General features: G+C 40.5%; 2 protein-coding genes and 1 long non-coding RNA gene across 5 annotated transcripts in view; 1 reads left to right on the top strand and 2 right to left on the bottom strand.

Annotated features, from left to right (window-relative positions):
- Window positions 1-3,162: 3,162 nt before the first annotated feature.
- Window positions 3,163-5,202, bottom strand: LOC311255551. 2 transcript variants are annotated; one of them, XR_014622384.1, is made up of 4 exons: window positions 4,828-5,202; window positions 4,571-4,694; window positions 4,377-4,459; window positions 3,163-3,303 (listed from the first exon to the last, which is right to left on the bottom strand). It is a non-coding gene; the product is annotated as an uncharacterized lncRNA (long non-coding RNA). The 2 variants fall into 2 exon arrangements; XR_014622383.1 differs by having other exon boundaries at window positions 4,571-5,202.
- A 6,934-nt stretch (window positions 5,203-12,136) lies between these two features.
- On the bottom strand, window positions 12,137-20,207 carry lins1 (lines homolog 1). 2 transcript variants are annotated; one of them, XM_084346964.1, is made up of 6 exons: window positions 19,770-20,207; window positions 19,594-19,683; window positions 17,306-17,438; window positions 16,531-17,112; window positions 14,562-14,748; window positions 12,137-13,217 (listed from the first exon to the last, which is right to left on the bottom strand). In XM_084346964.1, the coding sequence occupies exons 1-6, from the start codon at window positions 20,136-20,138 to the stop codon at window positions 12,410-12,412; spliced, it is 2,169 nt and encodes a 722-aa protein (XP_084203090.1). In that variant the 5' UTR covers window positions 20,139-20,207; the 3' UTR covers window positions 12,137-12,409. The 2 variants fall into 2 exon arrangements, with proteins under 2 accessions (XP_084203090.1, XP_084203091.1); XM_084346965.1 differs by having other exon boundaries at window positions 19,812-20,207.
- A 1,295-nt stretch (window positions 20,208-21,502) lies between these two features.
- asb7 (ankyrin repeat and SOCS box containing 7) overlaps window positions 21,503-26,786 on the top strand; it is a 13,080-nt gene continuing 7,796 nt past the window's right edge. Inside the window, exons 1-4 of the mRNA XM_084355897.1 lie at window positions 21,503-21,721; window positions 22,458-22,593; window positions 24,218-24,429; window positions 26,263-26,786. The exon at window positions 26,263-26,786 is cut by the window's right edge and continues 82 nt beyond it. Coding sequence (XP_084212023.1) covers window positions 22,556-22,593; window positions 24,218-24,429; window positions 26,263-26,786 — 774 coding nt within the window. The 5' untranslated portion in view covers window positions 21,503-21,721; window positions 22,458-22,555. The remainder of the gene's footprint in view (window positions 21,722-22,457; window positions 22,594-24,217; window positions 24,430-26,262) is intronic.

Raw genomic sequence — 26,786 nt, 5'->3', positions numbered from 1 at the left:
AATAAAGACGAAAGATTACCTGCTCAACAGAAACGCCGCTGTATCAGCATCGGGTCCATATCTTCAGGGACCTTTCGTCACCGTTCAAATGATGATGTTTATTCGGTTTGAGCCCTCTTTGTTTCACATCTCGCTTTGTGTCTTTTCAGTGACAGACTTTCTTTCTTTCAGGAGCAGGAGAGTGAGCGAGGGGATTGGATCGGAAAACTGATCCAATAGGAACTGGTCAATTCCTTTTCAGTTTTGCAGGCCCTAGAGAGAATGGATTTATTTGGTTCCTTTTACTCTTCACATTGTGTAGGTCGTACTATAGGACCATAACCACCATCTTGATGTTAATAATAATGATAAATCTTTCAAATTGTGGACCATAGCTTTAAGATTAAGCACCAATAGGCTAACCTTTCAGACTAAAGTAATATTTAGTATAGTAAATATGCATGCATCTATGAGACCCTGACAACATAGCTTACTGTTGATCTGTGTTGAGTTGAGGCTGCACCGGCACTGGTTATCCGCACCATCTTGGTGTTCACAGCTGGCTTCCACAAGTTGCCAAAAGGCCTGGAAGTGCCTTGGAGTTACACAGTAGTCGTGGTCCGGCGGCACTTCCATCTCGCAATCAGAGTCTGACGTGGAGTCTGGCAAGAGAGAGGGGCATTTTGGGCGGCGCTCCCACACATTGCGCCTCGGTGCTGCTGAAACATAGTCATTCCATTCATAAAGGCAGGGTACCACTCCTTTTTTAAGTTGTTTACGTCCCCCAGCCGTTGCGATTAAATGCTCTTCCTTAAAATGCCGTCTACAGACCTGGGGCCGTATTCCTAAAGATTCTTAGTGCAAAGAGTTGCTCCTAGTGGCCAAATTCTAAGAAAATTCTTAGAATCATGATGTTTTCTTAGAATTTCCCCTAAAAGTGAAGAGTAGATCCCAGTAAAGATAAAAGCTATTCCTAAAGAATCCTAGCTCTTAAGAGAGATCCTAAGGTGAGATCTGTTAAGAGCAGGGAAGAGGACTTTTAAGAGGCTTAGGAGTTCCCTAAGCAGAGGACAAAATGGCGGACGGAAGAGACAGGAGAGATATTCTCCAAACACTGGATGACAGTGAATTAATGAAACGCTACAGATTGGATCGTGCGGGAATCATGTTTGTGGTTGCACTTAATCTCCAACCCAACGCCACAATGCAATACCACCCGAAATGAAAGCCAGCCAACACTGCTTCTTACAGGCCGGTCAGCAATCACAGACATTGATGAAAGCTGAGCCATTTTACCCTCGTTAATACCAAATTGAGTTGAAATGTTGAAAGTGCAAAAATTACCAGCATGGCAATTAATATAAGCAAATAAATATAACTATCACTATGTGAATACTGTGCAAGTGGGCCTAAGTTTTCACACATTTTGTAGGATAATTTTAAAGTATAGCTTACTATTCATTTAAAAGATATTTTCTTTTATGTGAAATATTATTTACAATTACACAGTCTTCATAAGATTAGATTCTATGATTACGTTTATCGATTTGAGGGTCCATCCTTTGCCCAATATCACCAAAATTATATTTTTTATCTAGCTTTTAGGATCAACCAATCGCAGCTTTTGAAATGATGACTCATACCTGGCAACGGGGTCAACCACACCTCCTCACTAAGATAGGAGTTTCTGTCCATTCCTTGCTCAGAGTTCTCTGAGAATGTTCTGGAATCACTCCTAAGCTAAGACTCCTTGCTAGGAATTTTTAGGTTAAGTTAGGAGCTCTCTGAGAGGATTCTCAGAATCTTTAGGAATATGGGCCCTGAGCATTATCAGTGGGAGTGAAATCATCTCTTATCTTGACTAGCCACTGAACTCGCACCTCATGATCAGGGGGGAAACGATGGAAACTCACTTCAGAATTGTACCTTGATGAAACGACACATCGAGGAACAGTACAATGTAACTTTGTACAATGTAGAAATCAGAAATAATAGTAGCCTAAACCAGAAGTAGTAATGTCCACCACACAGATTTCGAACGTGAGTGGCGCCATCTTGTGCACGGAGGGAGTAGAACAACAAAGGCATACATGTCATAGACATAAAAAAATTTCAACATTGAACTTGATGATCAGATGATAATGCATCATAATTACGACTGAAGATATGTCTGCCGTGATTAAATCTACACCTGAGCTGTGATCCCATGTGTCATGTATCTAACGCCTGGTCACCATATCAAAAACATAATTACCTTACATAATATTAGTTTACGGACTCAAGATTTATGGTTGGGTTTATTAGCACAGTTTAGCTGACTTACAAAAATTAGCCAGTCACTAGTGTCAATCACATACCTGGTCCGTCGTACTAGCATCATACTAAGGTAACTTGCAATACAACACACCACAATACAGAAACCTTTGCCACCACACTGATAACCTGTCAAACTGACAGACAGACTGAGTGGTCCGTTTTCTAAAATATACTGCCTTACCTTTCTCATTATTGAAATCATTACGCTGAATAATCTGGAGTTTAGGAAGCATTAGACAACTACAACACTGCACGGCTCACATTTCTGGCGGCGGCAGTAATCTAACCAACCATTATAAAGCAGTTATGTGTACTGAAGTAACCACAGCTGCTGTTGGTCTCACCCGGTCATGGCTTCCAGTCCTGAACTCCATAATATCACCGGGACCACAATCCTTCCCTTACAAAAATTTCCTGTGGTAAAATACCATAAAATAATAATGCAATTTCTGTGGTACTCGTACCTCATGTTCCTGTGGTACTATACCACATGTTCCTGTAGTAAATTCCTGTGGTACTAGAGGTTTGTGTGGTATTTTGGGACATTTACCACAGGATTGTACCTCAGGCACTGCGGTACTTTACCATTCATTCTGTGGTACTGTACTATACATTCTGTGGTACTGTACAACACATCCTGTGGTACTATACCATACAGTCTGTAGTATTGTACCATACAGTCTGTGGTATTGTACTATACATTCTGTGGTACTGTACCATACCATAATATACCATACTATATCATACACAACTACAACAAACCTTAACCCAACCTTTAAATGAGTTTTTTAAAATTATTTAAAGGAAAATAACACCTTCTTCTCAGGTCATATTTTATTAAAATCTTAAAAAAAATATGCATGAACATGTAAATACTTTTGGGAACAATGACTTTTTTAGATTATTTTATTTTCCTTTTTAACAGTTTACATTCGTTGGACATCTTGTTCCTTGCTGCTTCCCGAAGGACATGCTGTGGTGTACCCGGAAACTGGGCAGCAGCCATTGCTGAAAAAGAGGCAAGACAAAATTCCTTAGCAAATACCTTAGAACTTCAAATTGTTATCCTTTACAATAAAATTCTTTACAATAAATTCATCATATGATTTAAGCAGCACATGAAATTTCAGAAAGATCAATGTTAGTTAACAACAAATTCAGTTCATTATCTATATTCGCTTATTTTGTTCTGGCGGTTTTTTATACCTCTACTGCTATTGTAAATGCAGTTTGAGCTATAAGTAGTATAAGGGTATCAGGCTATGAGTTCAAGTGATTGATTTGCAATATTTGATTCTTTCATTGTTCTAGACGAGACAATCGGACAAACCTAGGTGACTAATAACCTAGCATAGATAATATCTAAGAATGTTGGTTCACATATACAGGATGCATTTTATGTCATGATTACATTTTCAGAACGATCAAGGTAAATCCAACAGATTAGAAGTACTTTTCTATAGCTCATCCCCAGTGCTAGTTACCAACTTCCTTTGCAGAAGTTGTTCAGTGCTGGGTGCATTAATAACAAAAAGTTACTTAACAAAACATTTTTATTGATTAGTACTAATATTAGTCACATCTGTTACATACGTTCCACTACTATTATTGTAATGCATTACTACATACTATCCTTACCATTAATCACTACTACTGTTATCACTAGTAATCACATTTCCATGTGCATTTCATTATTATTGCTGTAATACATCTTTATGTACTTTCACTCCTGTCAACCATCGCTTATAATTGAATACATTGTGATCTCGTTGATCTGCTCTGTACATGCGACATCTATTGCACGTCTGTCCGTCCTGGGAGAGGGATCCCTCCTCTGTGGCTCTCCCTGAGGTTTCTTCCGCATTTTTTACCCTGTTAAAAGGGCCTTTTTTGGGGCAAGTTTTTCCTCACTCGAATCGAGGGTCAAAGGACAGAGGGTGTCGTCTCTGTACAGATTGTAAAGCCCTCTGAGGCAAACTGTGATTTGTGAATCTGGGCTATACAAATAAAATTTGATTTGATTTGATTTGATTTGATTTGATTAAATGGTAAGAATAAGCTGGTGTTGCCAAGACCTTTACCTGTTGCTTTGCTGTGTTTTGTTTTTCAATTAGTTTTGACACAAGGTCAGTGCTTGGTACAGTCTTTTTTTTGCTGGTGGTTCCTGCAAAAGAAAAAAAAAACAAAAAAAAACAGATTTTCAAAATAATTGCAATCAGTGATATAGGCCTTATATGCATGTTTTTTTTTAATGTTTGGGGGCAGAATAGCTGACCTTTGGAAAATGGCAAGTTTTCTCATGCATATATTTTTTGGGCGTCACTACCAATCTCCTTTGTCCAAAGGAGATCTTTTTACCAAGGAGAAGGTCTCGGTGTCTAATCAAGTCTTCGTCCAATCTTGAGTTTACACAGGAAAAGGCAGAAGGGAATTAAGGGGGAAATATTTATAATTATATAGAAACAGCATAATGCAACTTAATGTCATATCGAGAGAGCTACAACTCATTCCAGTATTGAAAACAAATTATACCTCTGTATTGTCCCATTCAATGTCTCCACATGGCCATTGGTCTGTGGATGGTAAGGCGTACAAAGACTTCTTTGGATGCCCAGCCTCTTGCATAATTCATAGTTGACAAATGAGGCATCATTACTGTGCCTTGTTACAAAACTCTTTGCCCTGGTCTGTTAGCAGTCTTTTAGGTGCACCAAATTTGTGAAAGAAATCAAGTATACAATTTGTCACCTCGACTGCGGGTTTGCTCTTCAGTGGGTAGGTCTCTGCCCATTTGGTGAAATAATCAACCATGTTGAACCATGTCAGCCACACATATGTGCTGGTTGCCGTCACCTGTAAGTGTGAGTTTACCCACCAAGTCCATCCCGACAAGCTCAAGAGGCTGAGTCACCTGAGGGAAAAGACAATAGGACATGAGAATGTGATCAGTGATGTGTTTGAAAGCTGACTGTCTGCCATCACTGTCTCTACCTCTACTGGGTTGTATTGCCTCTTTTCTTTTATGTTTGCCCTCTTGGTCTAACATTGGGGACACAGAGCAACCTGGAAGAGACCAAATAGTCAAATTTGTGATGAACGGACACATTAGTTCAGTGTTACATCCACAGACAGCCCCTACTACATTTGCAAGAATACACATTACACTCCCCAGTGCACCAGGACAGAACTGTGGCAGGTGGATGTACCACAGATAATCAATAATGAAGTTTGTGTGAACAGCACATGTATCAACACAAGAGTCTGAGGATACCAACTCACCCATTTGCAGACATCTTGCAACATTCCTGGCCAATAGTACCTGCAGATGATGGCACTGTGGGTCTTTTCCACTCCACAGTGTCCACCAAAACAACTGCAGGGGAACTCCTCAAAGATGGAGTTGGCCTCCACTGCAGTCAAAACAACTTTGGCCAGGTGCTCGGAGCATACCTGTCAAGTTTTGGATTTGAAAATAAGGGAAATTTTCCAGCGCTCGCCGCGAGCAGTCCCCCCACCCCAACTAAACTCCAGTATCCCTTACATTTTAAGACAGGTGTACAAGAAAGCTAAAATCACCACTTGTCAACCACTTATAAACTACAATTGGCTTTATGCACAGCTGCACTACTTCCTGAACTTCTGCCAGCTCCTTTGTTTCCTGTCTGCCATTATTGGACAAACTGATTAATCCAGGTGTGCCTGACCTCAGTAGTCACAACAACAATAATCAGACACACCTGGATTAATGGCACCTGTTGAGTGTCCAGTAATTAGCTAGTAGCCTACAACATGCATGCCATGGGCACATTATCAAATAGGCCTACATAATAGTCATACTTTTTCTTTTTTCTCCCTCAGTGTACAGTCAGTGCCAGCACTTTTGAGGATTTCTACTGCTTTTCAAACAGACATGGAATATGTTGTGCTATGACTAAAATGACACAGAATATCTCAATTAAAAGGAAGGAAACTCTCTATTTTCACCAGGAAAAAAAGTGAGTTCGCAGCATGTTTCACTTTTCCGTTATCTTCATTTCAATACAGCACGTTCTCTCCAAATTCAGCATTCTGGGAGGATAATTCTGAGAAAAATACAGGGTGGAGAAGGAAGCCCTCTAGCGTAAACAGTGAAAAAAACAAAAACTCGTCGAAACTCGTTTTTGGCACTGAGGGCTTTTTGTAAAAAAAAACAAAAAAAAAACTTGTTTTTGGCACTGAATGAGTTAATGCTCAAATGTTAGAATATTCAAACACATTTCAAACCCATTTTATACCGTTTTAGCAAACGTTCAGTAGCCTAGCAGTAAGATAGGTAGCTATATGGCTAGCTAACTTACCTTTGATGAGTTGAGTAGCCTTAGTTTTTCCCGTTTAGTATTTTCGTGCAATAGCAGAGTCCGGGAACATGTCAGCTAGGCCTGGGCGATAAACCGAAAATTTACCGATACCGAAATTTACGACAATAACCGACGTCATTTTGCCCATGTCGGTATATTCGGTGTGTAAAAAAAAAAAAAAAAAAAAAAAAGTCGTTTTTGTCTTGTTTGGCTGTGTGTGTGTAGGTAGGCTACCGGTATATTCATGTGTAACTGTTGCCAAAATGCAACCTCGGCTTATTTTGTGAATGAACACGAGTCAAACCTTTGTGTAAAAGCATAATTACGACGAAAAAGCATTAGCAGTCCTGCCAGTCGCGATGCGTCGATCCCCGAGTGCGGCGTAACATGAAGGAGAAAGCTCAATGTTACATCGGGGATCGGGGATCGACGCATCTCGACTGGCAGGACGGCTAACCTAACGTGAGTTGTTCAAAAACCTTCTTTTTAGCAAACTTTGTGTCCACAAACGATGTTCTCAATGCTCGTGTTCATGTGTAGAGACCCTGGTGATACTACAAGCAAAGTTTCATGTTGTGTCGAGTCTTCCTAGTGTTTTAAAAATAGCGATTTTGATGCTACAGAAAAGTTGACCCGTGCACCTCCATTGTAAATGAGTTTGACCTGGAAACGAAACTACGGGGAATCTTAAAAGTGGCTTTTTCAGTTCTGGAGGAAACATTGTTACATGCCTCAGATCCTGCCTGAAACCTGAAATGGTAAACATGCTAGTGTTTCTCAGCAAGGACCTGGAGTAAACACTAGTGTGTAGAGTAGAGTGATCACATGCAGCCACGAGTCAGATTCACATCTACAACACTAGTCTAAGTAAACAGGTCAGGATACCAAGTCTGCTGCTCCCTTTTGAAGTGCCCTGTTCAAGACCCTCTTATTCTTAATCATCAGTGCTCTTATTTGTTTAAAAGAGTTTAAAGTTGTCACCTGTCACATGGCAGTGTTATTTGCAATAGTTTTTTCAGTGTTTTATTGACATTTTTGTTCATTACATTATTTATTATTTGTTTACAAGTGACACTACCTTTTTTTTTAGGCGTCGGGGGGGGGGGGATTTTGTACTTATCGTTCATTTATCGTTATCGAGGTGAGTTGCTCAATATATCGTGATATTGATTTGAGGCCGTATCGCCCAGCCCTAATGTCAGCTACACACTTGTTGAAGTCATCGTGGAAGGAGAAAGGAATGTTGTTTTTGGCACACAGCATTGCCATTTTTACCTCTGCACTTGTGACCTGGTCTGCCTCGGTGGCATTTCTCGTCACGAATGCTGACATCGCCTGGGCATGTTTTGGTGCCTCTAGCCCGCGCTTGTGCTTGGCGGATTTCTCGTGCTGACTTTACATCATTCCTTCCCCCGTGCGAGATGCTAAAGTCGCAGTTACAAATCCTACAACACGTGAGACTGTCCCCCACCCTGCTCCTCTTCGCAGTATTTACATGAGGGTTTTGTTTTTTTGGCAGGGGGAGTGCCTTCTCTGTCGTGGCGTCCATCATCCATCTTCCATTTCTTTTTTATCTCGCGTTGTCACTCATCATCTGACGTCACACACTAACCTCGCGAAAACTGCCACCTACAGTACCTGTAGTAGGCTACTGCAGGTGACAGTTATCACGAGGCTAGTGACAGAGCTCAGATTGGGAATGTTTTTTGTTTTTTTTTTAGTCCGCCAAGGCCAGGGGTATTATTATTTTTTAATAATGCAGGTTAAAATACAGGAGATTTACGGGAAAATACTAATACAGTATGGAGCTAAAACACTGCCATCACGCAAAATTGAAAGAAAAAATGTTGAAAGCTTGAAACCCCGTGTTTGAAAGTGCACAAAAGATTTGAAACTTTGGAACTAAGTTTTGAAGGTGTAAATAGTGTTTTGAAAGGCTGAAGTAAAATTTCAAATCTCTGAAAACATTATTTTGTATTTGAATTTTCATTCCAAATCTCTGCAACTTGTTTGTTTTTTTTCTTTACTTCTTTACAACTACAGCACTGTTTTTACAGTGTTTCAACAACACACTTTCAGAGTTCAGAATGTGGCACTATTCTCCCACAGTATAATTTTGTTATCCAGTTTTAAAACCTTGTAAATGGAGATCTGAAAACTGGTGTGAATATATTTGGAAAAAAGTGTTGAAATGTTGAAACCTGTCTTTTGAAAGGGCGAATCTCTGATTTGAAAAATTTGAAGGCCTAAATCGTGTTTTGGCTGGCTGGAAAAAAATTTCAATTATCTGAAAACATTATTTTGTATTTGAAAATTCATTCCAAATCCTTTACAACTACAGCACTGTTTTTACAGTGTTTCAACAACACACTTTCAGAGTTTCAGATTTGGCAGTATTCTCTCTGAAACTAAGTTTTGAAACTCCGTGAAAAAGTTTTGAAACGCTGAAGACAGGAGGCGGGAGTTGGTACCAGCCTTCTCAGCCTATTGGTTGCTAACGGGTTAGCATGACAGCTACAGTCGGTCCTTCTGCTCTTCACATGGTTGTTATCCTAATGTTAATTCATACAACACAATAACTTGAAAAGTTGCTCACCTCTCTGTTGCCAGCCCCCGCCATGGCCTCCAGCTCCCTCTTCTTTCACTTGAACTTCTCTCCTTGCTTCAGTTCTTATCGTCCTCTTCGTCCTCGCTCCTTGTCGTCAGTCTTCTGCTTCTGGACTGGTCCTCCACGGCTCCTGCCGTGAACTCTGCGCTGTGTCACCGCATTGGTGGAGCAGTCTGTCAATCTCGTGTGGCCGATCGACAGGACGACATGTCATTGGACTATATGCTTACTTCAGCAACCAATAGGCTGAGAAGGCTGGTACCAACTCCCGCCTCCTGTCTTCAGAGTTTCAAAACTTTTTCACGGAGTTTCAAAACTTAGTTTCAGAGAGAATACTGCCAAATCTGAAACTCTGAAAGTGTGTTGTTGAAACACTGTAAAAACAGTGCTGTAGTTGTAAAGAAGTAAAAGAAAAAGACAAAGATTTGGAATGAATTTTCAAATACAAAATTATGTTTTCAGATAATTGAAATTTTTTTCCAGCCAGCCAAAACACAATTAAGGCCTTCAAAATTTTCAAATCAGAGATTCACCCTTTCAAAACTCAGGTTTCAACATTTACATTTGCACTTTTTTCTAAATATATTCACACCAGTTTTCAGATCTCCATCTACAAGGTTTCAGAACTGGATAACAAAAATATACTGTGGGAGAATAGTGCCAAATTTAAACTCTGAACGTGTGTATTTGAAACACTGTAAAAACAGTGCTGTAGTTGTGAAGAAGAAACAGAAAAAAACAAAGAAACATTGTAGAGATTTGGAATGAATTTTCAAATACAAAATAATGTTTTCAGATAATTGAAATTTTTTTCCAGCCAGCCAAAACATGATTTAGGCCTTCAAATTTTTCAAATCAGAGATTCGCCCTTTCAAAACACAGGTTTCAACATTTCAACACTTTTTTCCAAATATATTCACACCAGTTTTCAGATCTCCATTTACAAGGTTTTAAAACTGGATAACAAAATTATATTGTGGGAGAATAGTGCCACATTTTGAACTCTGAAAGTGTGTTGTTGAAACACTGTAAAAACAGTGCTGTAGTTGTAAAGAAGTAAAGAAAAAAAACAAACAAGTTGCAGAGATTTGGAATGAAAATTCAAATACAAAATAATGTTTTCAGAGATTTGAAATTTTACTTCAGCCTTTCAAAACACTATTTACACCTTCAAAACTTAGTTCCAAAGTTTCAAATCTTTTGTGCACTTTCAAACACGGGGTTTCAAGCTTTCAACATTTTTTCTTTCAGTTTTGCATGATGGCAGTGTTTTAGCTCCATAATACGGGTGGACGGCGGGAAAGAAGGGTAAAATACGGGACTTTCCCGGCCAAAACGGGATACTTGACAGGTATGGCTCGGAGCCGTCCTTCTTTCTCCTGCAAATGTAGTGCAGGTCCCCATCTGATGTTTCAATGGTATAGTGTTAGTTTTGTAGGGAGTTGAACCATAGTAGATGATCGTTGTGTTCTAGGGTTGATAGAGCACGCATCCTTACCCTTTATCTTGAAGGTGTCCGCTCTCCTTCTGATAATAAAATGCTCCTTGGAGGTCAAACCATCGCGATACTTACCACAGAGCTTTAGGTCCAACACCTCCTGTACTAGTTTTGGATCCACGGTGAGTTTGCAAGTTTACCTAGCATGGTGGCTAATTAGCGATTAGCTTTACTAGCGATTAGCATGCTAATAATATAATACATATTCATGAATATGAGTGCTATTCTTTGTCCATGACAATCTGACAAACACATCAGTAATGGCAAACTAGCTTACATTTAGGATAGCCTATTTAATGTTTAATCTTCAGTGATGTTAGCGGAGCTGAACTCCACATTACTAACCAGTTAAACATCCTTTAATACCTCTGATCTGTTACTCTAACCTGTTAGGGCTAGACAGTCATTCCTATGATGGGAATGATTTTGATCACCAACTTGCTCAGCTAGCTACCCATCAAGTTGTGTGTGTCATCATCTTACCCAAACATTGGAGTCTCCGCGCTCAGCTAAGGCAGCGCATCTATGCCGGTGAATCGACAATGGTGTAATGATTCAGTTCGACTCCCAAGACGATTCTCACCCTCGACTGGCCAATAGGAACGTGGCCCCGACATTATTTTCACAGGTTTTGAAAGAGAGAAGAAATTATTATTCTCAGAATTATTTTAAAAACTTCAAATTTATATTTTTTTATGTTCTATGAGAAAATACTTTCTCTCAAAACTTTTTTTAGTCTCAAATATTATTTTTTGCTATTGGTATGAAAACTTTTTCTCTCAAATATTTTTTTTTCTCTCATGAAATGCTTTTTTGCTATCAGTGTGATAACTTTTTCTCTCAAACATTTTTTTTTCTCTCAGATCATTTATTTTCTCGCATGTTATAAAGACACAAATCTAACTCCATAGGCGAGGAGCAGAGGAGATCTCCCGGTGAGACAGGGCGGCAGAAACACCTGACGGCCTCTCCTTCTTCTTCTCCGTCCTCCTCCATATGAAGAGCGGGAATCCTCCGCTGGCGAATAAGATCACTGATTAAAGGGCTCAACAGGTGTGTCAATCAGCCACATATGCTTTTGTTTTGACAGTTCAGTGAGGAACCAGCACACGCCCACTAGGATTAAAATAAGCAGTTCATGCAATTGTCCATCACTTCTATAGCGCAAAGCAACACATTATAAAACATTAATAAATACCATGTGCACAGCAACAGCAAGCACTGCTTACCCCGCAGTGTCCATAAGGTTTAGGATACCCTTTGTCATACCGTGTAAACAAAGTGGCATTTTGTAATTCATGACAATAACTTCAACTTTATATGGTAAAATAAGTATCACTATATAAGGATTGGGGTCTAAACACGTCTAACTTTGATCCAATCAACGGTACAATCAAATGAAAATGGTGACAACATTTTATTAGAAAAGGTGAAAGCTGTTGGTTTGATTTCCCATCGAAAGTATTCAGCAATTTTGATGGTATAGATTTCTTACTAAGATGTGACTTTAATATTTCTAAACTCCCTGTCAGGCTACCAGCTTTTCATCAACAACTTCTCCATTACTGGAATCTCATACACACGCATGACTCTTCTACAAACCTCTCAACCATTTAGATTCAGCTTCCACATCACCTCACGAAGCAGAACAAAACTCATTATATGTCTTGATCATTCATTGAAATGTGACAGATGTGATTGTTGGAAACAGTCCTGTACTTGTTCTAGGAGCTTTATGAGTGAAGAAGGATTGTATGGGAAGAGTTTCTTTGTCTGCAGCCTCGTCACCACCTCTCTGAGCTGTGACAGACAGAGGACTGCTCTGACTGATGTTTCACAGGTCACCTGTCCTGACAGAGGTGCTGTAGCTGGACATGACATGTGCTCAGTCCGTGACGATGACCCTTCTGGTGTTCTTTCAAGTGCATTGTTAGATTGACTCAGTAATCCTGGTGGGTGAGAGGACTCATATTGCTGCTTTATGATAGGTGGTCCACTAATCTTCTGTTTCACACCCAAACCACTAAATCTACCATTGTCACATACAGATGTCCCTGGTGCATCCTGACAGTCCATGTTCTCTGGATCAGACTCATCAGAACTACTGTACTCTACAAGGTGAATGCCAGCAGCCACACTGATCGTTTCTACTGATCCAACTTGCTCTGGCTCACCTTTATATGTTAGTGCACACATATCACCAGCACCTGAGTCAGGACGTGGCTTCTGCAGCGAAAGATGACAATCTGACACACTGACTTTTCCACAGGCTGCTTTGAAGCCCTGCCAGTCCGCTCTCAGGTATTTAAGGTACCGCACAAAGTACTCCAGAAAGCAGGTTTCAGTGGAGATGAGGAAGTCGAGGAGGATGCTGTGGTCAAATGAGATGCTCTGAAGCAAAAGCAGGAAGTGGCAGTGAGGGTTGCACCCAGAGGCACAAGCTGCCTCCAACTCAGCAGACTCCTCCAAACCAGATAGTCTGCAGGCAGAGACGAGAAGTTCAGTTAGCTTTTGAAGAAAAATGACACCTGCTCCCCGGTAGTGTACCAGCTGATTTCACTGGTTGGTTTCTCTCCTCTGGTTGAAAGAGTGTTGATGTAAGATAACTTCACACTCATTTCCTGTTTTGGTGTGATCTCCAGCCAGATCAGGAGGAATCAACTTTATTCAACTTTGAACTTTGCTTGAAAGTATAATATAGTGTATATTCATCACTAAACTTCAAACTGCAGCATTGCTCTGACAAGAAGTTTATAGTTTAAAATTCCTCTTATTGATATTTCCAGAACTGTGACATCACATCCTTTTCCAGGGGCTGAATGTAGGGTGATTTTGTTGAATGAAATGCTTATGCAACCACATCTTTCATGGCTGTGTCACCTAATAAAGTGTTACTTATAATGAAATATGAGCCACTGGTAGTAGTTTTTGTTTGAAGAAAAATTGGTCTGTTTTGTCTGTGTCTCAGGGTTTATTAGCTTAATCTGTCTAACTTTCACTCAGTTACCGATACTTGTCTTTTAACTGATTAAGTATATATTTTGTGATACTCATGACAGCACTGATTTTTTAAGTCTTTTTTACTCTTTAAGTAATTTCATCAACACTAGGGTGGGTAAGTTATTCTAGAAGCATTTTTTGTTATATTTGTAGGAAATATCTTAACATCCCAACAATAAATTAATAAAGATGACAGAATCTGTCATCGCTGTTATCTGTGATCAGGTATTTTAAATGTTAATATAGATCACACAGCTGTTGTCATTAACCTGTATTTATGATGATTTCACCAGCATATGTTGTGATTATAAAATAATTATTACAGCAAGCTGTAAGTAACTACTGCAGAACTGTTTCTGACATTACTAATAAACACTGTCCTGACAGGATTTGGCCTCTTTTGGGAGTTGGAAGGTTTCATAAAAAATGGGAAATTTCTCAGTTATCCATTTTATAAATAATATGCTTAAAATGCTGATCTATGTATAGGGGCCTGCTTTATAGGCTCTAGGTGTTCCCAGTACCTGTGAAGGTTGCACTGATGGGCCTGAAGAAGAGCAATGACCCATGTCCTTACAGTTCTCTGGGTTGTGTACTACTGATTCTTTGTTGTAGATTTAACCAATTATTGTGGGCAGAGTCTGTTCATATGTCAAAATTAGGTTTTGAGGTTGTTTTCGTAAAGATTGGAAGAGATCAACACACACTCTGCTGACTGAGACATCCATCCATCCATCCATCCAATCCAAACACATTTTCCTTGTAACTTTATTTGCATGTCACGTTGTTGACCAGAACACATATGTCTGTGAATCTGTTGTACCTGTGATGAAGGAATATGGAAAGCAAAGCTTTTGATGCCTCCATCATGTCGTCATCCTGTTCTCCAAACAGCAGGCTGACCCAGCAGCACGGATGAGTGATCTCCATCAGCTCGACTCTGTTCTTCTTCAGGAAGCCGCACAGACTCTGTAGATACCCATACACCTCTGTGGCACCGTCCACTCCAGCTGTGAGATGACACAGGGAGGATCAGCATAGCAACTCAACTCATATGTGAGAGGACTGCCCCCTGCTGGGTGTCCAGAGTTCCTCTTTACTACATAGTGCTCTAACATATCTAATTAGGCACATAACAACACAACTGTTGAAACAACGGGCAAATTATCAAGACCACAGACAACAAAGACCAAAAACTAAAGAAAATTATATACCTTCAATATTATTTTTTAGGCCAAGCTTTCCTTATTGAAGGGCAAACTTGTGAGCAAACGGTTACTTATTTGCTCATCCAGCTATCACAGAGCAACACTATCACTCATTTGGACTCACGGTTCCGGCCACCTGATGATGAAACAATCCCAATCCAATAGTCCTTTCTTTCAGCTCTGTTTTTTGGCTCTTTGACTGCTAAATGCTCATTTATATCGACTAACTAGCAACTGTGTCTGTCTATTATTGGATGCTGAGCAGGAAATGTACAGTTTAGAGCTTTTGCACAACAACACCTGCCTGCTGCACCTGAAAATATTGATATGAGAGTGACGAGGGTGAACACAATGAAGTATATTCCTCAGGTGGAGACCAAACCTGAGCCGAAGACTTTATATTGGGCTGACATTCTTCAGATGGATGCAAACACAACAAATGAATGCTGCTGTTGCTCAATGTCAGCTGACTGTATAAACTACGCACGTAAATGGGCAACTGTTTGCTAACATATTTACATACAGCATCAACTTTGTACAGTGATTCTATCATAGCCATCCACAGACAGAGGGGAGACGAGTCGACAGAGTGGAGCTAGTCAACAGAGGGAAGGCTAGTCGACACCTGTTTAAGCCTCTTTACATTGGCTCCCTGTTTGTTTTAGAATTGCTCTTAAGATCTTTTTGATGACTTTTAAAGCTCTTCGTGGCCTGGCTTCAGATTATGTTTCAGACCTTTTAATCCCTTATGAACCTGTGCGCACTTTGAGATCCTGGGGCAGTGGTCTTCTGTCTCTTCCAGAATCCAGTCTGAAAACTAAATGGGACAGAGGTTCTGCCGTCAGGGCACCAAGGCTGTGGAATGACCTGCCTGAGGAATAAGGCTGTCTGAGTTAGTGTCATCTTTTAAGTCTCTTCTAAAAACGTACTTCGATCGGAAGTATGTCCTGATTTTATCAGATTTTTCTGCTTATTTTATTGGTTTTAATTAGGTGTTTGTTTTTTATTCATTCATTCATTAGCCATAATTTATCCTTTGCAGGGTCGCGGGGGGCTCGAGCCAATCCCAGCTGACATTGGGCGAGTGGTAAGTGGCCAGTTCCATCACAGGGCTGACATATCGGGGCAAACAACCATTCACACTCACATTCACACCTAAGGGCAATTTAGAATAACCGATTAACCTCACCTGCATAACTCTGCACTACGGAAAGCCGGAGTACCCGGAGAGAACGACCAGGACCTTCTTCTGTGAGGCACAGCATTAACCACTGCCACCATGCTGCCCATTGGTTTTTTTTTATTTATATGTACATTTCTCTCTTCTTGTATATTTTATTACTCATTTATTATTTAGTTATTTTATTTCATTCTAAATATGTGAATTACTTGGTACTTCAGTTTTATAAGCGCTCTATAAATAAAGTTAATTATTATAATTATTAAAATCAAAATTGTGACACCCCTTTATTGTGTCGCAAAAAAATCAACTAATAGGGTTTTAATCATAACATCTAGACACTTTACACTAGTTTAAAGTTGCCTTCAAACTCAATGCTTTATTCTGTATGTGTAAAGTCTCACCTGTTCCACCAGCAGTTTGGATGTGAAGCTCCATGGACTTCAGAAGAAGCAGGCTGACACCACTAAGCATTACACAGTCTGGCTTCTGACCTTCATCGCCCTCAATGTGTCTGGTTCCCCCAAAGAAAGAGGCAGATTCCACTTGAACACTCTGTAACCAATCAGCAGCCACTGCTATCAACACACTCCGAGACAGCATGCTCATATCTGAGTCAAAGCGCTCATATTTGAGCCCAGAGAGCAGCACTTCTCCGAGCGCCCAGTCCTCTCCAGCCTTCTGAAGCACAGCTTTCTTTAAAAGCAGCAGCACTCGCTTTTTGACAAAATACTGTGAGGAGCAGCTGATTGTTGTCAGGAGTGCCGAGGAGTGAATGTGGGTTAATCTCTGACTCTTCAAACAATCATCAGCTCCACAAATCAAACTGGATGCAGTCAGCGCCTCCAGCAGGTCCAGCAGGAGGCAAAATGTGGTTCCCGAGAGTCTGCTGTGGGTAAACTCCTCTCTTCTCTCTTCAGGGATAAACTTTGAACATAAAACACTCAGGCTGGAGTCAAACGCTGCCAGAAGTTTCCAAAGGATCTCTGATGGAAGAAAATGCAAGAATTCAAAATGAGCTCAGACACAACAACATGGCACAGTCCTGGATCAGGGAAACAAAAAGCAGAGAATATCTAAGTGTCTGTTGGCTGATGAACATGAAGTTCAGCTGTGACCGACAGGATTGTTTCAGCAGTTTCTGCTTATACTGCTAATGCACAAACAAATTGGTTTTACCTTGATGCGTTCCTTTAAGAAGTCGTTTCAAGACCTCAGTCAGTGACCACAGACAGGCATCCAACTCAGTGCCAGGGGTTGAGTTGTGAAATGTCTGCACACACATCTGCTCCCACACAGGACAAACAGTACCCTGACAAACAACACAGAATACTGGTGAAGGGTCTCAGTCACCCAGGTCATGGTAATTTAAGTGCTATATCGTAGGCAACTGGACGTGTTTCAGTTTCTTGAAGATGTTTCACCTCTCATCCAAGAGGCTTCTTCAGTTCTAACTAACATATATTACCTCACGCACCAGCAGCTCATCTGATATTAATCACAATGTTTAGTTTTATGACCTGGACCTGCAGTTTAAGTGTAACCAGTTCAGACATGATTTACGTGATTTAAGTTAAAGTGAATATAGTTCAGACCTTGGAAATTAGACTGTGATGAACTTGATTCACAGATGGCTTAAAATAAAGATCAGATTTCTTCTGCAGTCAGTACTCTGCATTATTTCAGCTGCTGTCTGTGTCCCACATTATAACCAATCCTGTCCTTTTATACCTGTTTAAATAACTTTGAAGCGGACGACAAACAGTTTTGTTGGATGATCACTTTATTTTCTCAAAGGCTGATCTCTGGAGAAACTCTAACATCTGGATCTGCATCTGCTTTGCTGTCTGGTTTTGTGGTGTGAGCTCAGTTCCTGTTTCATTCTCACAGTTTTATCTCTCATTGGACATGTCGGGATGTGATGCTCCTGCTGATATCCTGAATATTAGTTTTTTTTTCATCCAAACGAAGCTTCTGTAAACACATTAAACTTCTTCTGGACTTTTTTTGTGAACCCAAAACCTTAAAGTTCAAACTGTGCCTGTGATTTTCTGTCTGTTACCTGTTGCACACGAAGAACAAGCTGCATCTGTATTTATACTGTGTACTGTGTATTTATACTGTGTATTCATACTGTGTATTTATACTGTGTACTGTGTATTTATACTGTGTACTGTGTATTCATACTGTGTATTCATACTGTGTATTTATACTGTGTACTGTGTATTCATACTGTGTACTCATACTGTGTATTCATACTGTGTATTTATACTGTGTACTGTGTATTTATACTGTGTATTCATACTGTGTATTTATACTGTGTACTGTGTATTCATACTGTGTATTTATACTGTGTACTGTGTATTTATACTGTGTATTTATACTGTGTGTTGGAGCCATGTTTGTATTGTGTTCATTAGTATGTATATAAGTGGTGTGTGTAATTCCCTCTGCACAGCAGGTGGTATGTGTGCAGGTGTGTGTTGACCAGTCAGGTGTATGATGCCATGTAGTCGTTTGTTTATATCACACAAGTTATAAGTTCATATGAGTGTGTGTGGCTCGCTGTCTACACTGGGTGGACCTGATGGTGTCTTTTGAACACTGGAAACTATATTCAGACTAAATGTTTCAGGGAAAACTGAGATGATGTAACATCAAACCTGACGTTCAGGAATGATCAGCCTCTGTTTAAAACTACGGATACATGGATGCGTTCTTAATTTAAAACGTGCACAGCATTTATTCTTACTTATTTTAGTAATTTGCGCACGTTTAAAAGAAAACACAACCATGTCACCTCCCGGGCTCCGTAGTAAGGAGTTACTGCTTGTGAGAAACGTAATATTTTGATCACAAAACACACAAAAATATACGTAAATGGTCTGAATGTTTTTTTTCTTTAGCAAGTGACCATGGTATGAAGCAGGTTAATGCCCTGCAAGGTGTCCATAATCAGGAATTAATGTACTTTGCAGAGGCAACTGCCCGACTCGCAGGCCTCCACGTCATCCATTACTTCCTGATAAGGGACACCTCGTTGGGATTTATCCCTTACTTAACTGATTAAAACTGAGTGTAACTATGGCGCATTTAACTTAGTTTAGATGGTCTGCAATATGGAATATGATACATTGTTGCCTTTAAGCTCTGGCCTGGGGCAATGGTTTGGAGTTGTTGTTCCACTGTTACATTGAAAATACAGAGTCACACATTCAAACCCATGGCTGCCTCATCCCATAACATTCTACATGTCTTAGGCACCATTTTACCATGATTACCCATTGTGACAAAATGCAGATTCAGTTAGTTGTGGTAACCCTCAGGATTGGTTAGAATTGGTCGGAGCTCGGACACAACGTGACCCTGTACCAGCTGAAAGGCTGGTGTGGTTAAAGGAAGCAGTCAGAAAACAGTCAGACTGCACATTTGAATAGGTACATTAAAAAGTTGTGAAGCACACTCACAGATTTTAGGAGATGATAGAAAACCCATGCTGATCCACTCTTGGCAGCCAGATGTGAGAGGAGCTGGTCCTCAGCATGGAACTGATGGACCTGTGGAACAGAGGACTTCTTAAATGTCACTGCAGAAACTACTGATCTGGTGTTTGTGCTGAGCATGAGGAGAGCGGGGCACTCACAAGCTGTGACATGAGATCCATGTCTTCAAACAACACACTCACGATCTCCGCGCAGAATACCGCGACTGGTGGAGGCAGACTGGAGGTCAGGCTGGAGGTCAGGCTGGAGATGATCTTCTCCACCAGAGTCAAACTGATGTAGGTCAGCTCCAGGCTGTTGCCATGACAATACCCTGCAGCAGCACGCTGTCTGTCCTCGCCTCCTAACGACCTGGAAAATATGACAGCCGCCACCTCCGCAGCACTGTGGCTGGGACACAGTCCGCTCTGAAGACACCTGTACACATGTGTCAGGCAGGTGGAGGCGGCTCGCTCCCTGCAGCTGGCTGTGTGCTCCATGCCGCTGACTCTTCCGTGTAGCCCTGCCATGTGACACACACGGAAGCAGCGTTACAACAAATGGCTCAACGAGCCGAGCGAAGTCACCGAGAGTTAACAAGATGAGAGCGGAAGTGTACCACATGGGCCTTCAAAATAAGACGAATTTCATTCTGGGGTGTCTATATCAATAGTTCGCTATCAATTATCGCTTGAATCTTGACAATAGATTGACGCTCAATGTTCATAATGGGTGGAAGGACGAGATACTTTAACAACTGTACCAGTAAGACATTTCTTTCATATAAACATTAAATAGGCATTAAAAGTTGTAACCGGAAGTGTAGCATTTTTCAGACAGCGACATCGACACGGGAACTTCTGGGTCTTTTGCCAGAGGATCAGGAGACTGTGGCCTCCCCAGAGGGTGACACTGTGGCTGGGGACAGTGTTGTCTTTTAGTGTCCTGTGGGTCCTGTGCAGACCGGCACTTCACCAATATTTGGAGTTTTGGACAAGTCATGTAGGAAAGAGGTGAATGGGCAGGTTCTCGCACCCTTCCATTTACAACAACTGTTGTGGTATTTAGCCAAAAGTGAATCAGAGTTGAATAAAAAAATACTGAAATTCAGAGTCAGAGAGGAAAAGCATAAATGAGATAGAAGCAAATTGACAGTGGCATTGGTGTTAGGATGAAAAGGAAGAAATACACTAGAGTAAAACAGAGCAGGCAGGAGAAGTCAGGAGAGTACAGCTGTGGACTTCATACACTTTGTGTCATAATGATTACTGCAAGGCTCTGAGAAACAAACAGCCTACAGCATCATAATAATCCATCAGCACATCGACATGCTCCTTACAATTGCAGACCTCACATTTATGTTAAACTTCCTTTTCATGATATACAACAGTGAATTTTGGCCTCAATGTTCTAGTCTCGAGTCTCTTTCCAACATCTCAATTCACTCAGAAAAGGGCCTTAATATTCTATGCCATTCCCTACCTTTACTGTCTTTCCCCCATATTTCCAAGTTTTCTTTTCTTAGATGCAGTTATGAATTCAACAACAATATCTGAAATGAGTCTTCCACTTTGGTTTTAGGCTCTTTTTTGTCAATTTAACACTTAATTTCCTTCTACTTCGACATGAAGGTATACTTAATCCAACAGGGATGTGTATCTGACTCCAGCTGCCGCAGCTTTAACAAGATCATATACATTTCAATCTAAATAATCTCTTAACGTTAACTTAACTTTTCTTTAAAAGTTACATTTTTAATATGTTTTTGTTTGCTTGCTTGTTTTCCAGATTTAGCTAATTGTAAGTTTTGCAGTAGGTTGAGAGTCGAAGAAATGATGCTCTTATTCTGAAGGTTCGGAGGCGGAAGCTTGTTTTCTGCTGCTGGGGTCAAACTGATGTGTGCACAGAGACTTTGTTGTTAAAGCGGATTGTTCAACAGCGAAATGATGCTCAACAATGCAGAGAGCGACATTTAGGCAACTTTTGATTGACAATATTGCAGTTTAGTGTTAGATTTGGGTAGAAAGGGAAAGAAACATGCGGCATTGACAACTCACATTTTCCCGTCTGGAAGCTGATTGGCTAAGTTAAACGTCGACTCAGTGTCTGTCAAGTAGGTCTTTGTTTTGCAGTGTCAAAGTTGTTGTGTTTGTCACTAAAAATGTAGAGTTTACTTTAATGTCTACATTTCCCATGTGTTGTTTTGATGTATACCCAACTCTGCAAGTGCACAAAGTCAACACAAGCGAGCGAGCTATCGCTACTGAGTTTGTTAGCTTACTGGCTAACCAGCGTTAGCTAACAGCCTGGATAGATTTAGCCTTAAATCAAAGGTTCCAGTCTGAGACTTTGTGATTCATTAATGTTCTCCACGTGAGACCTTCCGTCTCAATCTGCCAGTCTGGCTCCCTCGGTGTCTGTTAGATAACGTTATCGTTGTTTACCTGTGCGTGCTTTGCATTGTTGGTTACGTTAGCAAATAAAGCCTTTCTATTGTCCTTTGTATTTTCATCAATCGGTTAAGCTAACCAGCTAAAAACTGAGAGTCCGGCCGGACCTGCTGTTAGTTTGAGTGTGTGCCTGATTCAAAGCTTGCAGTGGTTTTGTTTTAATGAAGGGTTAGCCTTGTGTTAGACCTGAGCTGTTTCTTTGAGCAAGTTGTGCATTTGCAACATTCCTGTCATTTAACGTTATTATTATTATTAGCATCAGTTACACATCGATAACAAATCCATACTATTCTGTGTAATTAATACGCCAATTGAAGATTATTATTTGATCATTAAGGTGTTTACAACTCACCGTTTTCTGCTGACTAACACAAAAAGACGTTGTTGTGTTTGTTGCAGGTGAAACTACATCAGACAGAGGAGTCACCTGTCAGTCACCTGTCAGTCGCCTCTCAGCCTCCCTGACAGCAGCTGTATACTACAGGTGCAGCTCCGATATGACTAAGAGAGGCACGTCTCTGCAGCTTGTCAAAAGGTACAGTTTGCTTTTTATTTGGGAGTGGTCAAGAAAAGGTGGCAACATTTGTAATCACCATTTGAACCTGTCAGGTCTGTTTCTCTGTCACAAAGTCAGGGTTAAAGCTGTGCTGTCTGGAATTAATGATGTGATTTCTGACTCCATAGCTACGTCCTCAGAGCCTGTGGTTTAAACTGGGATGCTCTGTTGATACTACACAGCGTATCTGCTTTGGTGGATGTGTTCACATATATGTGTCAATGCAAGTAGAGATCACTGAATTGAAGGTTTAACTTAAACCTGCTGAACTCATCAAGATCAAGGACAAGATATTTTTCAGTTCAAGTATCTTTAATAATTAATTTAATCTGTTACTATTGATGCTGTCAGAGTTAAACTGATGTACTAATGTAATAACATTTATAAGGTGTCACGTCTAACTTTAATTTTGATTTCAGGGAGAGACTTATCTGACAAGCTGGTAATGGTAAAAAAAAAAAAATTTTTAAAAAACCCTGCGTAAAATAGTACAGCAAGAAACTAATGCGACAGCACAAGACCAGTATCTGCAGACACGAGGTCGGTATGCAGGTGCCACTTAAACTGCCACTAAAAAGTCATAGATGCACTGTGAGACGAGTTTATAAAAATAAAGCTTATAAGGTAATCCATACTTCAACTTAACACACCGCTGAGTGTTGGTACAGTTTTTGCTGAACTTGTTCTAAACTTTAGAACGATGTTTACTACAACTATCAATTGCTCGTTTTTTATTGTCTATTTTTATTGCTTGTCTCATTTTATATGCGTCTTTTTAAGTCTACTCAATTATTGACTGTGTAAATCAGCTAGGCCCATTTATTGGCCAATATGTGCTGGTGTATATGTCGCTCCAGGATTTTTTTATTTCTCTTGGTCAACTCCTACCTTGTGCTGCTACTTTTTGTATAGTATTGTCTTTCAGCGCAAAACCTGATTTGGTCTAAATGAGGCCTTTGAAAGACTGAAGCTTTAGAGAGCACATTTACCAGAAAACAACCAAGTTTACTTTCATTTTATCAAATTACTCACAGAATTACAGCGGATATAACCTGCTGTTGGGGACGTTTGTCACTTTAACTGCTACCTAAATGTTTTTTTCTACGCTGCCCTTTGCCAATGAAAATTGAAAGTCAGTCACTCAATGGTGTGCCCAGTAATTTTTCACATTTCATGTGTGAAACAAATGACACTGGCAGGCTCAGATGTTCAGTCAAGAAAGGATTATATTCTGATCTGGGTTATTTTAGCCGATACTGATTCATTTAAAAATGTGCAGATCCACCCCATAATTGGGATTTGACTCCTTTTGATTTTGATCTGATTGATTGTGGCAGCCTGTATAGAGATAGACCTAATGTTATCCATGTAGTGTCAGTGCCTGAAACATTGTTTTTCAGTAAACTTAATATTGCTGAGAGAAGGCTTTCAATGCCTTCTTGGCTTCATTGTCCTAAGCACCTGTATAACAGGTGTGCATTAGACAATGTTGAGTGTACAGTATGTGAAGTATGAAAATAATTTTGGATGGTACAAACCTTTGCAGGTGAGTGAGAAACTCACTTCAAACACAGATAAATATTCCCTTTCTGAAATGTGACAGGATGCTGAACCATCACTGCAGAAGGAACCCTGAGCTTCATGAGGAGCTGCAGATCCAGGCTGCAGTGGCAGCAGGTGATGTGTGCACTGTCAGGAGAATGCTGGAGCAAGGTTACTCACCTAAGATCCGCGATGCCAATGGCTGGACACTGCTCCACTTCTCTGCTGCCAAAGGAAAAGAGAGATGTGTTCGAGTCTTTCTGGAGCATGGAGGTCAGAGGCTTTGTCTTTTTTTTCATGCTGCTGAAGCTGGCTTCATTTGGTGGTTGGCATCATGCCATGACAAGTTTTTCTGTCCATACACTAGAGGGCGTTACTTTACTGGAAAAGACAGCCTGTCATTCACCTCTGTGTTTGTTGAAAACCATTCAAAGTAAAAAGATAGAACAAGTCACAAACAAGGTCTTCATCTGGCAGGGAAATAGGCCCATTGTATGTACATACAAGAGTCAGAGAAATGTCCCTTAAAACGCTTACAGAAGCTCTAAATACTGTAAATGTAATGCAAATTCTTTTTTTTAAAAGAAAAATCTATATATTTTTTTAAAAAACATGTATAGTATAAAGCATTTACACTGGGAAAGCATTTAAAGTTACACAAAACGTTAAGATACAACCAAAAAATACCACCATTCATTATGACAGTATCACTGTACTGAAAAAGTCCAGACACCAGTAAGAAGACCAAGGACCATTGTCAAGATTGTCACTGAGCTCCAAAATTTTCAACAATCCAATTTCCATCGGAGCAATAGAGCAACCATGTTGCATCTGAAATCTTTATCTTGTATCGAGCCCTGGCTGAAACATGCCCTGGATACAATTATCCATTTCTTTGTCATTCGTAAATTACATGGCTGAAAATCTAGTCAAATAGACAGGACAGTCTTTTTTCAGCACTGCAGAGAGGTTGGCCGTGACCTGTCAACGACACATAAAATGTTTGGACAATTCCTTGTCCTTTCAATTTGTCTTTATAACAACAAGCATCCGTGTCATCAGACACAGCTCAAGACAACTGTATGTTTAAAGGGTTGGTTATATGAGGGTTAACAGTAAGGGTGCTCCGATTGATCAGCCACCGATCGTTATTGGCCAATATGCGTTGTAAAAAGTATGATTGGTGGTCTCTATTGAGCCCGGTCAGAAGATCCAATCAGATATACACATGAGACAGCTTTTGTCTATGCGCTGCTAAAATGCCACACACAGTGCATGATTCTGCTGCTCACCTGCTGCTAACAGCTCACTAGCTCTCCTCCTGCCAATATCGATACTTCAGCTGAGTGCAGTGTTGTTGGTGAAAGTACTTTGTGTTTGGAGTTACATACAGTTTCCATCTGTGTACATTTATTCAATGTAAAGTAACCGAATACAAGCAGTAACCAGAGGGTGGAGTAGTGGCTTCAGGGCACAAAGACCTCAGAACAAAGACGGACACAACTGAGACTAAGACACAGAATTCTTCCTAAATTCTCTGTCCTTTAGAGATAACTTTTCATTTTGTTTTCAACCTATTCCTTTGAATCAATATAAAATACATGTATTTATTTATTTTCTCAACATTTTAATGATGATTTTACTATGCCACGAATAACTAACAACTATACATGACTGAAGTGAAGAAACGTCCTTCTGATCAGTGGTTGGTATCGGCAGATACTGTGCCTGTGAGCCAGGAAAAAAGATGATAAAGTAAAGAAACAGTTATTGATGACATTTCTAGCACCAACACTAGTAATACCTGGTTGTTTACAAGTTTGCTGTAATTTGAATTACATCTCAAGGAGGTTCAAAGGTTTTACATTGAGCAAATCTGTTGCCTAGTCTTAATGTCTAGATGTGTCTAAATCCAGTGCACTGTATTTGTGTAATAGTGTACATAGAATATAATGGCTAAAGGGCACTCTATGTAAGAACAGTAAGTGTGAACTGGTGAAGAGGGTCTTGGTGACTGATTAGAACTAATGTGGACTGTAAAGGTACACAAAGCCACAAGGCACAACTCCTGTTGTATTTGACTTTCTTTTCCTTTCCACTCCCCAGCTGACCCCACAGTGAAGGACTTTATTGGTGGTTTCACAGCACTTCACTATGCTGCTATGCATGGCAGAGCGCGCATCGCCCGACTGATGCTGGAATCTGAGTTTCGCAGTGACATTATAAATGCAAAAAGCAATGACGGCTGGACGCCTCTGCACGTGGCTGCCCATTACGGTCGAGACTCCTTTGTACGTCTCCTCCTTGAGTTCAGGGCTGAGGTGGACCCGCTGAGTGACAAAGGGACCACACCACTACAGCTGGCTATCATCCGTGAGCGCTCCAGCTGTGTACGGATCCTCCTTGACCACAGCGCCAACATTGACATTCAAAATGGCTTCCTGCTGCGATATGCAGTTATCAAAGGCAATCACTCGTACTGCCGCATGTTCCTGCAAAGAGGAGCGGACACTAATCTCGGACGTCTTGAAGATGGCCAAACCCCACTGCACCTGTCAGCCCTCCGGGATGATGTGTTGTGTGCTCAGATGCTCTACATGTATGGGGCTGATACCAACACCAGAAACTAT

Source organism: Pagrus pagrus (genome assembly GCF_965226575.1).
Source record: "Pagrus pagrus genome assembly, chromosome: 1".
NCBI classification, from domain to species: domain Eukaryota; kingdom Metazoa; phylum Chordata; class Actinopteri; order Spariformes; family Sparidae; genus Pagrus; species Pagrus pagrus.
The sequence above is the reverse complement of the archived record's forward strand: the minus strand, read 5'-3'. Positions and strand labels throughout refer to the sequence as shown.